We start from the raw sequence: 12,688 nt of genomic DNA, 5'->3' as shown, positions 1-12,688 counted from the left end.
AAAACTAATACCTGTTTGTATTGCAGTTAAAACAATATATCTATATTTACAAGGTTATTGGGCATGGATTTTACGTGTGTATCAACAGGGGAGGGGGAGTCAATTTATGTGGTGCTGTGTACACATGTCAACAGGACTTAGGCAATCGCAGATCTACATGTGACAATCATCTGCTGGCACAGAAATGTTCCTCTTCTACATACAAAGGCACATTTTATCATTAGCAGTCGGTCTGTCAGGATCCTGCTTCAATTACAGTAGGAAGAACTTGCAGTGTGTTGCTATAGAGTAACAGGTGGAAAAAAAAAAAGAGCCCAAGCCACATCCTGTTGTGGAGAGTGGTTCTGTAGAAATACGAACTTTAAAGCTGCAAGCTTCCTCGTAAAAGTGATTGATATTCATAATCAGTATTAACCTGGAATGGATTTCCAGAGGAGTTCCAAATAATCCAATATTAGACCATATTGCATAACCATAGCAGTCTAATATTTACAAGAACTCTCTCAGTGTTCTTCCAAAAATACTTCAGTCTGCTTAGAGACGCTTCATCCACAGCCCAGCTATATTCCATTTCACACAGATATTAGAAGTACATGGAAAAAAGTTTTAAACAGTTTTCATTTTGAAAATGCTTTCAAGAAAAATGTTTTTGAATAGTATTTGTGAGTGAAATCATACTCATGTCAAATAGAATGTTAACGAAAAGAGGGTTTGGTGGTTTTTTGGTTGATTTTTCTAGAAATGGAAAAAATGGTTTTGAAAATATCTTGGAATTTGTGTATGAGCATTGATGTTTCTTATTGTTAGTAGTTTTTACATGACTTCATTTGCTAATAAAAGTAGTACATAATGTACTATGCACTTACGCAAAAGAGAGATTTAGGACAATGCATGTGCTTTTGAAAGTTGCGGTTCTTCCTATTTTTATTTTGGTCTGTTCAACATTTTTTGGGACATCTGTCTTGGCATTGTTTTTGGAAAGAATTTCAACAACAATATTTTTCACTTTAGGTCACAGATACACAGTAGTACCAGACCTTTAAGGTCTTATCTAGCAGAACTACACTGATCACTTATTCTGACCTCCTTTAGCTCCTGTGTAACCCAGCTTAAATAATTTTACCTATTTCTTCTGCATCAAGGCCACTGAAAATGCCACCACGAGCCCTCATGATAGCAGCCAGCCTGTCGTGTGTAAGTGAAAGGGTTGAAACCCATCTTCCAGTGCTGTGGGGCAGACAGGCATCTTACCCATTTAGCAGTGTCTCTCTAGCTGGCTCTTTTTTTTTTTTGGTCATCTGTGGGCTTTTCTTATGGAAAGAAGCAGGAATACTTCAACGAGGAAAGCCATCCAGCACCCACGTGCTGCGCCTTCTGGGAATGAGATCCGCGTAGCTTCTTACCATTTTTGTTCCCCCTTCTGTATCATTTATTAAAGCTGTTATGGAATATCTGCTTAAGGCTAACAGGGTTTGAACTCTCACTTAGCCTCATTAAGGTCTTGGGCTTGGTGTTTACTGCTTCTGCTTTCAGCAAGGCCACTTCCTCAGAGGCTTTTGCAGGAGATACATGTGTTCTATGAATGACCTTCTTAATTTTCTGCCTCAAATCATGGTAGAATTACACTTTTTAATCAGCAGGTTTTATTTAATTTCTGAATTTTATTTCTGGTGTTCTGCCTCTAAAGCAGGATTTGGTTTTTATACTTTTATGCCAGGGGTTGTCTACTTCTACATTCACACATTCAAACGCTTCAGGCTATTGATGTGTGTTTTCTGAAGGGTTTAACAGTTCAGCCATTTCCACACAGACTGTCAAAGTCAACTGGAGACCGTGTCAAAATTTGCTATCAGACTGCTAAGATGAATCTCCTGCTGTTACTACAGAGTACTTCTCCAGAGCACACAACATTGTTAAGAAATAGTTGAGATCTTGGAAATGATGCTATCTGGAGCTCCATCCCTACCTTCACCACGTGCTGTAATATTACTCAAACCTATTTATTGGTAAAGGAGTGCTGGAGTGGTTTGTACAAGACTCCAGGACCTCAGGTGCTTAGTGGCCAGGTGTAGTTGTTTAAGTCACTGTGATAAACTATAATTACACACTGTCACTCAAAAAGAGAAAATCAGGTGATTTACTCATAGGCATTTTAGAGATATATATACAGACATATGTACAGTTCACGTTTATGTTTTGATTTTGATTAATTTGCTCTCCCTCGGCATTTTTGGAAGTTCTGTGAGTTTATTTCAATGGTTGGAAGGAAACTGAAAGTGACACCGTCAGTCTGTACCTTATATAGTTATTCATTGCAAAGATACAAGAGTACTCTTAAGTGAAAGGACATAACGTAGCTCATTAGTTGGAATATATATGAAGAATTCATGTCTTAAAGAATTCTGGTTACTGGTGAGCAACCTCTCTGTTTTAACTATGAATTTAAACTTTGAACACTGAATGTGCTTAGACTAGTGATATGCTTATTAGGGTAAAAAAAAAAGAACAAGCTTTTAATAGGAAAAAATTATCACAGAGCAGGCAGCACGGGATTTCATTAGCATTGGTGGATTGCTAAACTGCAATTTACGGGTCACTTCTCTGTCTAAAAAAGTTTTCCACGATAGTCATACAAGTAACATTAAACAACGTCTTTTTAGTTTGTTTGCTTGGGGTCACGTTTTCAATGACTAAAATGATGAAAGTTGCAGGGACTGTCTGCGAAGGCTACACTACTTAGCTGCCATTGATTTTAGTGAGACTTGGAATAAATGTTTGTTCTGAAAATCCCACCATGTATGGACCTCATCTCTGTCTTCAGACATCTTTGAAAATCTGGCCCTGAGGACAGTTAACAGCATTCCCTGTGCTGTTTCAGTGGTTTTCCCTTAGCAGTTCCCCATTTCACTGTGCTCAGGAAGGTCCGACAATTACCCACAGCATTTTGTAGTAATTTCTGAACTTAAGAGTTCATACCTGTCAAGAGGGATAGACTGACAGAAGAGACTTGGCCCTGGCTTTCCGCATAGTGCTGTAGTTCTTTGCTCTAATAACATAAATAGTTCTTAGGATAATTCTTTTCAGCCATAGATGTTCAAGTGCTGCACAAAGGGGATTAGTGTAATTAGTTTTGCATTTGGAAATGGTAGTGCAGAGATACGCAGTGACTTGCCCGAAGTTAACCAGCACAGGAGGAGACTGTACCAAGTCAGGAGCCCCGGCGCTCAGTCTACTTTCTTCAGCAAATGTCATTTCAGAGTCCTTGGTCTATCCATACAAAATATCCAGACGAGAATCTTCTAAATGTAATGATTTGGTACTTAAGCAGCATGAGTCATGTTCTGGGATGCTGGCAGTGTTTTTTTGTGTTATTTCCGTTTCACATTCAGCTTCGGGGGCTCAGCGGGGGCTTTTGGTCTGGTTGCCATATGAAGTTCATCAGGGGTGACAAGCGAAAGCAGCTTAATGTGCTCATGTTATTTTTGTCTATAGTGGAAATTTGTGATGAGGACTATTTCTGTTTTGCATAAAGCCACCAAAATAATGCATTGAGCTGTAAGCTAACTAGAGGTGCCCAGGACTATTTGCAGCAGAATAGCCTGGATAGTGTTAGTTGTTGGATGTAATTATTTTGATTTCACTGGGGGCAGAGGTGAAAAAAACACTTGTCAAACTTCTGAAATTGCACACCCTGGTAATTGTGATGCTGAAGTTGGGTACCTCGGCTGGGCCTTCCAAACACACAGCTTTTGGTGTATTGGTTCCCCAACTGTAAAATGAAAAAAAATAGAAAAATAAATCTTACAAAGTGCTGTGAGCATAAAAACATTCAAGGCTACAAGACCCTCAGCCAAGATGGCTTGTGGAAGAAACACTAGTAACCTTACCCAGCTCTGCTCACCACGGAGTACTTGCCACTCTTCCCTGCTTGCTTTTCAGAATTGACTGCAGAGGAGGGGCACTGGGCCATGTTGGATGTGTGTGCTGTAGGTACGATGAGAGCTCTTGGCCCAGCTTGTTTGCTTTTCTCTACCCCATCACTTAGAGGGGACTACAGTAAACTTTTCAGGCAGGAGAACAGACATGCGGTCTGTCTCCCTTAAATTAATTCCTGTAGCTTGCTCAGCTGAGGTTTGTTCCTGATCCCAAAGGGTAGAAACCATTCCCTCCAAGGATTCAATTAGCCAACACCTACCTTGAGAGCCCCCAAGCTTAGAACATACTTGTCTTTAGGATTCCTTCTCTTGGGCACCACAAAAAGGCTCCCCAGGGAGGACCCAGGATACTTCATGTTGTCTTCAAAGTAAAAGATTCTCAAGATGTCTCGTAGCATACTTCGTCCTTCTAGTCAGAGCTTGATTTAGAGAAAGAACTGATATTTGTGGGCCTTACAGGAAGGCAACTGGTTGAAACATGAAAATCTGTTTGCTGAGTCAGTAAAAATATCTAATTTTTGCTCTTATTTACAGTCTGCTTATATTAATAAACTAGGATTTAGATTTGTTGTGAATTAGATGTTGACATTTTTCTAGTGTTCCAATAGAGAGGCTGAAACTATGCTATTGCCCGTTACCTTCATCTTTAGCCCATGAGTATGCCATGTATTTGAGTAGCTTCATGTCGTACTCAAGGAATTCAGTAAATATGTCTGATAGATCCCTGTGGCTCTTACGATCTCTGTAAATGTGTCTAGAAGGAGGTGACTATGGAGGAGAGTAAAGAGCCACTTAAGCCACAGACCAATGTTGGCATGAGGATGACTGTGTACAGCCAGTTGGAGTAAACGCAGATTGGAAGCTAGGCTGTAGTTTCTAAACATTAGCATTTCAGATGGAAGAACCTGCCATGATGCCTGTGTTAGATGCCTGTCATGTCATGGCTGCTTTTCAGTGTTTACTGTGTAGGGCAAGTATGGCTGTACTTATGCTATGAGTTACTTTACACACCGAAATTCCTGTATGAGTAAGAGCCAACCCCCCCATACTGTTTACTTTGGAGAGCTGAGGGCTCCCGAAATGCGGGTTGGGACTTGTCTCAGCGGTGAGTGCTAGGGTGGTGTTTGCTTCAGCAGCCCTTGTTGACTTGTTGCTTCCAAATCCAATAATTTGGATTTATTCAGCCACTGCTGCTGCAGCATGGCCCTGCTGCAAGATGCAGCACTGGCAGCCTCAGGAACCACACCTGAAATATTCGGAGGCGGGAGTGGTTCAGGAGCTGTGCACCGGCCACCACTGGCTTCAGCAGCTCGGTATGGAGCAGGTGAGAATAACTCATCAGGTTTCTGAAATGATTTACTAGTCATGCCGCCTCACTTTCCTGCTTGTAACGGATTTTGAATATACTTCCATGTGACATGATTTCCTCCCTGTAAAATAGCAGTATCAGCACTTTGCTATATTACGAGGCATTTGGAGTATAAATTAGAGGGGAACAGTTGCTAAGGCAAAGACTTCCATTTTGTTCTGAGGACAGGTCTGCTGCTAAGACCAAAGTGGATGAAGATAATATGCCAATACTTTCAGCGCTAGAAGAATAGAAAATTAGAAGTAAGAAATAGTGCATGTTATTTTTGTAGGAGCAATGGATGGAGGGAAAGTGGTTTTGACAAAAATGAAGGCAAGCACAAAAGTAAAAGGCAAGCAGATTTAATACACTAAATTGTTTAATGGCTCTATAAAAATGGCTGGAACTTCAAGTTGATGGTACTCCTGTAGGAGCAGGAAATGAAATTGTGCTTAAGCCATATAAATTGTGAAAAACGCTTGCTACTATGATTTTTGGATTAAGGAAAGTACTACACTAAAGGTAGCATATAGCATATAGCTGAGCATATAGCATATACTTAGTAACTAAATGAATGTTATTCGGAAATTGAGAAACTGCTAATAGCTTGTGAAAGCGTGTCACGAGAAGTAGCATCACCTTCCTCAAGAGAAAAATCTTCGTTAAAATCTTCACCAAGAGACATCAAATCTCGCTAGCAATTCTCTTACCAGTACTCTACTACTGTTCCTTCGTTCAGAGTGAATGTCTTTTCTCTGGGAAGACTGAAATATATTTCAGTTTACATTTGCTTATGGCACATTCTTTAGTTTTTGCCATGACATCAGAAGTTCTGTTGTCATCAGCAAGCTGAGGCATTCACTGCGATAAAATCTGGAAGTGCCCTTACAGCTTTTTAGAGAACTGAATGTCGTTCTTCTTACAGAAATTGTCAGGTTTCAAACCTCAGCACACGGTGCTTGCCCTATAGAACATGAGCCCTACACTTGCAAACACCCTCTTGTTTTTCTTTCTTGAGTGTAATTAAACAGGAATGGCTTCTTCAGTGTTCACTCGTTGAATCTGAAGACCCATCTTTCAAGAACGACTGGAGAGTATTAGAATCGGAATGTATATGTTGGTGGTGTTTTTCCATTTTATAAAGAGGAAGACAATTTATGAACTGCTAAAGAATATAGATGCCTCTTTTTAACTGAGGTTAAGAAACTTCCCTGGTGTCACAGCAAGGGTGTAGCACTGCCAGGAGTTGAACTCGGACATACCTGCAGGACAGACCTTCTTAAACAAATTTATTTGCTCTACTGTTGAAGCTGGCCGTCAGCAGCTGGCTGTGCATTGTCATTTCTGCTTAAGCGAGATAGGAGTGGCACAGGAGACAGGAGACTTAGTACCAAAATAGTCAGTGCAATCTTTCTGCAGCTCAGCTTTTCTATTTCTTAGACTTTTAGCAGATTCTTCCAGAGTGCTTAGCAGGTCAGGCAGTCTTTTTTAATTCTTTCTCAAAAACTAGTTGCATAGTTTTTACACAGGTCTTCTTTTTCTAAAGAAAAACAATAAAAATAAATACATTGAGAAGAAAACATCTTTTTTTTTTTAAGCTTGTAAATTATTAAAAATAGCGTGATTTAAAAAAAAAAAATAAATGGAGACAATAGAATTATTTTTCACATTTTCTCTGAAGCTTATATGAAACAGCAGCTAAACCACTCCCAGTGAAAAGTGTTAACATTTTTAAATAATGAAATGTGCTGTCCAATATGTATTTCTGTTGCTTGCTTTCTTCTAGCTGTTAGCCGTGGCCAATTAAAAACACAAGTCAGTTTATTTTTTATTCCTCATAATTAGCGTTTTCATGTTCACTCTATACACTAAACTTTCATAGCAGTTTGGGGGTGATTTAAAAAAGTATTTGTAATTTATTGGTTGATACTGCTTTTTAGAAAATCTTCGGGCATTTTGAGGTGCTAGCAAAGGAGCTTAATTTGCGGCTCTCTTGGGAAGAAGGACTTCTCATACCCTTTCTTCTATCTCTACGCTGTGTACATCAAAAGCTGCTAAGCAGGGAAACAAAAGGAAGTAAGGACCACCAAGAACATCAGGCAGATTAGAGATGAAATGTCCTGTGTTCCTTTCCCACGATTGCAGGAAACAAGACATAACAAGGAATGGGGAGGATGTCAGGGAGGTGGCCTATAATCCATGAAAATTTATAGCAAATCAGCTGGACAACTGAAGAGGCTCTTGGTGTGGGAAAACGACTGAAATAACTGAATTCACCAGCGAAGTTCTCAGATACTATGGCTACATAGAACAGCAGCAAGCAGGTCATGAGTATTAGAGGCATCATAGAATTAAGGGTACAAAAATTGTATCAATGTGATGGATTACCTGAAGGAAATTAAGTGTTCCTGATGTTCCCCTTGCTGTTTTCTGAAAACAGGAATTTGCAGAAAAATATCGAATTCAGTGGAAGAGAATCTGGTTTGGTTTGTTTTTTTTTTTGTTAATTAGAAGAGGAAAAAAAGATGAGGTCCATTACTCCTCCTGGATGAGATCCAGGAAAGGCAGAGCTGAACTTTGCAAATTTTCATAGTGATAATGTGCCAGTTGTGTAGGATTCTGAGTGTCTTTACCCTCCTTGTAATTAAAGTAGATCTACACCTTGTAACATCCCAAAATTGTTAGGAAGGCATTTCGTAGTGAGTTACATTTTAGCTGTTACTGTCTGCTACAGTCCCTTTCAGAATAACCAAAAAACCCATGTATCTTCCAACTCGTTACCCTAAACCAAACAGATTTTTTTCCTTCAAGAGAAAAAAATTGAGTGTCTCAATTTTTTTGTACACTTGTGTGTTTATCATATAAATGATAAGTCCAATGCAAAATGCATATAATTCTTCATGCCATTATATTATTTCTTGTTTCACCATCTGCTACCTCCTTTGCTATAAAAGTGCAGTCTCTTTGTAATACACTTTGGATTTTATTTTTTTTTTCAGATTGAGCGGTTCAAAGATGCTACATGAGGGAAAAGCAATTTATGTGATGTGGCTACATTCTTAAGCTGTAACAATGATAAATTAGTAACATTGCTTTAGGAGTTTCAGTCATTTTGCTTTTGATATGATTTGAAGAACTGTGTTGCTTAAACTTGTTTTGTTCTTCACATTCCATAGAAATTTAATAGTATGGTTCTGTACAGATTCTTGACTGAATTATGACTGGATTTGTTCCTTAGTCTGGTTTACTGGAATATATTAATGCATAGATATCAAATATAATTTATTTCCTTGGCAGTGCTGTACATTTGTATTTGATTTATATTTACAAAGCCAAAATCTTATAATAAATAATAGAACCAAAGTACTTGCATAGCTTTCTTTTTGATCTTTTTTCTTATCTGCATAAACATTACTGCAAGCTCCTGGGCTGATACCTGTGGTAGATGAATGTTTGACGTTTTGTATTTCTCCACCATCTTATCTGCCTGTTTATCTGCCACGTAGTCCAGCGTCTCTCCCAGAAGATGCTTGTTCATAAAAGCTATTGACTGTTGTCAGGATCGAGACTTGAGGGCTGTAAGCAGTGATGAGATGCAAAACTTTGAACATGTATCTTTAAGATATCCATCTACCTGATCTGCTGCTCTACTGAAAAGAGTATTTATTCATCTTGGTTATTTTGAAATGAGTTTCTTGATTTTTAGGGGAGAGAGTGTAACTGGAACTGAAAATTGAACTGAAACACTGCTTTTCTTAAAATCGAATTATCTAGAATTCATGCCAGAGCTTTTGATTTATGTATTTTTCCCATATGTAGTCTTTTAAAATAACTTCTGTAATCCCTGGGTTAAAACTCTGGTGCAGGATTATATCTAATTCGTGATGGTGGAGTAAGGGAAGACCAGGAGAAGAGATGGAATTTGGAGATTTGTCTTTGCTATTTACAGATCTTGGGCAAGCCCTTTAACCTTTCAAAGCCTCAACTCCCCCTGCTTTAGGTTCTGGCAGGATTTTGAAGTTCTTTGGAAGATCTAACAAAAAAAATCCAACTTCAGTCATAGAACCATAGAATGTTTTGAGTTGGAAGGGACGTAGGTCATCTAGTCCAACCCCCCTGCAGTGAGCAGGGACACCGCTAACCAGATCAGGTTGCTCAGGTTGCCTAACTTCTTTAGGGTACTAAGAACTACACTAGAGAAGATGAGTTAGTCATCCACTCAGTATCTTTTTTTGAAGGGTTATCTATGAACTTTGGAAGTTAAATATTTTTCTGATTTTTGGATAACTCTTAGTAACTTAGAGCTAGCTGTGTATCCTGTGGCGAGTCCAGTACTGAGTGTATAGGCCAAATACATTCAGTTATGCCTCGAACTGTGGCATTTGCGGTGGAATCAGTTTGTGGACATGAGCTGCCTGATGCAGTGGTGAAGGATAACATTTTCTCTTGGGATTCGCCTGACTCATCCCACAGAATACTTCTTCTGCCAGTTTCTACTTGTGTGCAGCTCCTGTTACCAACCCCATCATCACGCTGCTCTCTGAGGACAGTCATGCCATGCTGTCTCCAGCGAAAGCGTTTTGCCCTCCCCTTCTCGTGGGGACCTGCCCCGGGAGTGCTCACCATCTCACGCCCCGGCCTTGCCAGGCCTCTCCTTCGCCAGGCAGATGTAAACAAGAGCCTTTCTTTTTGTGTCTGTCTTTATGCTCTTGCGTGGTGGTGGTGGGCACCTCACAACCGTCTCCTTCCCTCTCGGAGTAGTCTGGACATGCCAGCGTCTGTCCTGGTGTAACTCAAACCCACCGCACGCTATTTCCACTGCTTTCTTACGGTGCCGTCGTGAGAATTGTCACCTTCCACATTGAAAATGTTATGAATGAAAGCCATTTATATTTTTGCCTTTACCAGTGTATCTGAAGTATTGAAGAGTTGATAAGGTTTTTAACTAATCCAGAGCTTTGTGATAGTAATTAAGAAAATGAGCGGTGTGGCAGTTTTCGTCAGAGCTGAAGGTCACTGGAGGCATAATGTATTAAGAAGATGTAGTACATAATTTCCCTTCTCCTGATTCTTTTGTGGAAATTGAAATATATATGTTTTCTATGAATACCTGTTTTTATAAGAATTTTGCTTTCTTTGCTCAGTAAAAATAAAATTTGAAAACCCTGTAATTTTAATTCTTCATTACTTAGGGTGAGGAAAAATGAAATTCCAGGTGCAAAGCAATGGACAATATCACAGTGATGAATATATTTTCACTGGAGGCTTCTATAGCACACAGACACCAGGTTTCTAACTTTAGGGAGTGTGCAGCTATCTAGGATTTGAGGGTTTGAATCATGTTGGAATAAATATTTAATTATTCATGCAAGTGGCAGCACTCCAGCAGGGCAGCTGCGCACTCCCTAGCCTGGGCTCTCCGTGAGCAGTCCAGTGGTGGTGGGGAACATCTTCTTGCCATGGAGGGTGCTGCTGAGGGTTCTCCGAATTCCGCATAAACCATGTTGTAGTCAAGTGCCCTGCTGAATCACACCTTTATAACCCAAATATCGAAAGGTCCTATTTTAACTCAGGCAAATGATTGTAAATACTATGCCAGAGACTTTACAAATAGTTGAGTTGTCCATCTGTTGGTTGTCCTTCAGTGATCCATAAATGCTTGTACGGAACGTAGGTGCATGTTCACAGTTAATCACTTTTTGTTGGGTATTTGGCAATAGGGTAATTCAGTTAATGAAGTTAAAATGACAGCATGTTTAGCAGCATTGGTACATACCTACATACCCCTGAAATGTGGCCCCAACTCACACTGTACTAAGATCCACCTGAAAGTAGTGGATAACTATCAAAACTCCACCTGCCTTTCTGACACTAGCATTTGAGTGAGCCTTTAAAATATGCTCTGTCTCCACTGAAGAGAAATCTTGATTCTAAAACATTGCCTTATTAACAAACCTCTGCCATTCTGCCGTGTTTTTTAATGTAGGGACAATAATGTCTGTCCAAATTCACCACCTGTAAAGAAAATCTATCCCAGTGGTGGGTTTAGCTCGGCATCGCTTATGCAGGATTTTTGTGCGCAAACACGGCAGATTCTGTTTTTCAATGTTTTGTTATTGTGCAGTACTTCAGAGAGTTGCCTTGTATCATTTCATGTATCACTTAGTCATAAAAAACCTCTTTGAATATACATTGTGGGAGCTTCCAAATAGCATTAATTGTATTCTGCTCTAGTGGTAGCCAGAAGGTCAGGATCTAAAATGAATATATTTCTGAATAATTCCAATTTTGCATCAAGGTTGATTTTTCATGGTTACTACTCAAAGTATCATGCTAATTTATGGCAAATATATTACATATTTTGCCTGTAAAAACAAGGAGGGCCGTTCCCATCTCCTCACAGGTACAGGCGTGCTATCTAAACATTTCTACATTAGAAATAATTAAACATGTGGGTAGATTTGTGGACTCGTCTTAAATGTGTGTAGAAACTCTATAAAATTAAGAAAAACTTTCTTTTGAAAGGAATCTACTAGAGATTTTTAGGTGAGATTCATCAACTTTTACTGATACTATCAATATATTATGCATCTGAAAGCATTTTGAAAGAATATTTAAGTGATTTATTTCTTTAAGGAAGCCATTGTGTATTCACTGCATTCCAATACATTTTTATTCCTCTTTGGAGAACAGTTGAGCATAATTATTTTTGGATTAATCAGTTTTTGAAGTCTTTTCCAATGATATGTATAGAGAGGATTAAGAGAGAGATTACCAAAGCATTAAGATTTTTTTCTGGTTGTTTTTAAGAAGGAATCCTCGCCTTGAGTCAATTACAAAATTATTTCCTTGTAAGAAGCTGTCGAACAAACTAAAAAAAATAAAATCACCTATAGCAGGGGGTTTGTGTCCTAGGGCTTGAGAGAGAGATGTGCAAGCAGGGAGGTCCTGTTTTGGCCATGCACCTTCTTTTCTAACTCTTTCTTTCCTTGTTACATGGTAAGGAAGAGTTGTCTTTTTCCTTCCCCATTACAAATGGTGAAGTTCCTTTTCTCCGGCTTTTCTTCTGCTAGATGAGCAGCAATAAAGGAGAGGAATAACATCCCTTCTCACATCCTCCGCTACCATTTTTCACTGGGGAATAGTTTTGTTTTTCTTGTGCTCATTTTTCATGGGTATTAACTTGCTCCATAGTGTTCTCCAGTTTGACCTTTATTTTATGTTTTGTTTCGGATTTCGTCAGAGTGATGATACAATTTAAATGCAGTTCTGTAAGGTTATTGTAATTGAATGTTTGAGTAACTCTATGTGCCTCTGTAATGAATGAAATTAACTTGATCTGGAGCTTGGAAAGACTGTCCTATGTATGATTTCATAATTAAAAAACATAATTAAATTAATATAA

General features: G+C 39.0%; 2 protein-coding genes across 5 annotated transcripts in view; one reads left to right on the top strand and one right to left on the bottom strand.

Annotated features, from left to right (window-relative positions):
• The window catches only part of VIPR2 (vasoactive intestinal peptide receptor 2), a 227,810-nt gene extending 223,477 nt beyond the window's left edge, over window positions 1-4,333 (bottom strand). Inside the window, exons 1-2 of the mRNA XM_009648605.2 lie at window positions 4,196-4,333; window positions 3,173-3,267 (exon numbers count right to left, since the gene is read on the bottom strand). Of these exons, the coding sequence (XP_009646900.2) occupies window positions 3,173-3,267; window positions 4,196-4,333 (233 nt within the window). The remainder of the gene's footprint in view (window positions 1-3,172; window positions 3,268-4,195) is intronic.
• Window positions 1-12,688, top strand: part of ZMYND11 (zinc finger MYND-type containing 11) — a 107,750-nt gene that overhangs the window by 13,507 nt on the left and 81,555 nt on the right. The gene's annotated exons all lie outside the window — the stretch shown is intronic.

Source organism: Egretta garzetta, unplaced genomic scaffold (genome assembly GCF_000687185.1).
Source record: "Egretta garzetta isolate BGI_Z169 unplaced genomic scaffold, ASM68718v1 scaffold181, whole genome shotgun sequence".
NCBI classification, from domain to species: domain Eukaryota; kingdom Metazoa; phylum Chordata; class Aves; order Pelecaniformes; family Ardeidae; genus Egretta; species Egretta garzetta.
The sequence above is the reverse complement of the archived record's forward strand: the minus strand, read 5'-3'. Positions and strand labels throughout refer to the sequence as shown.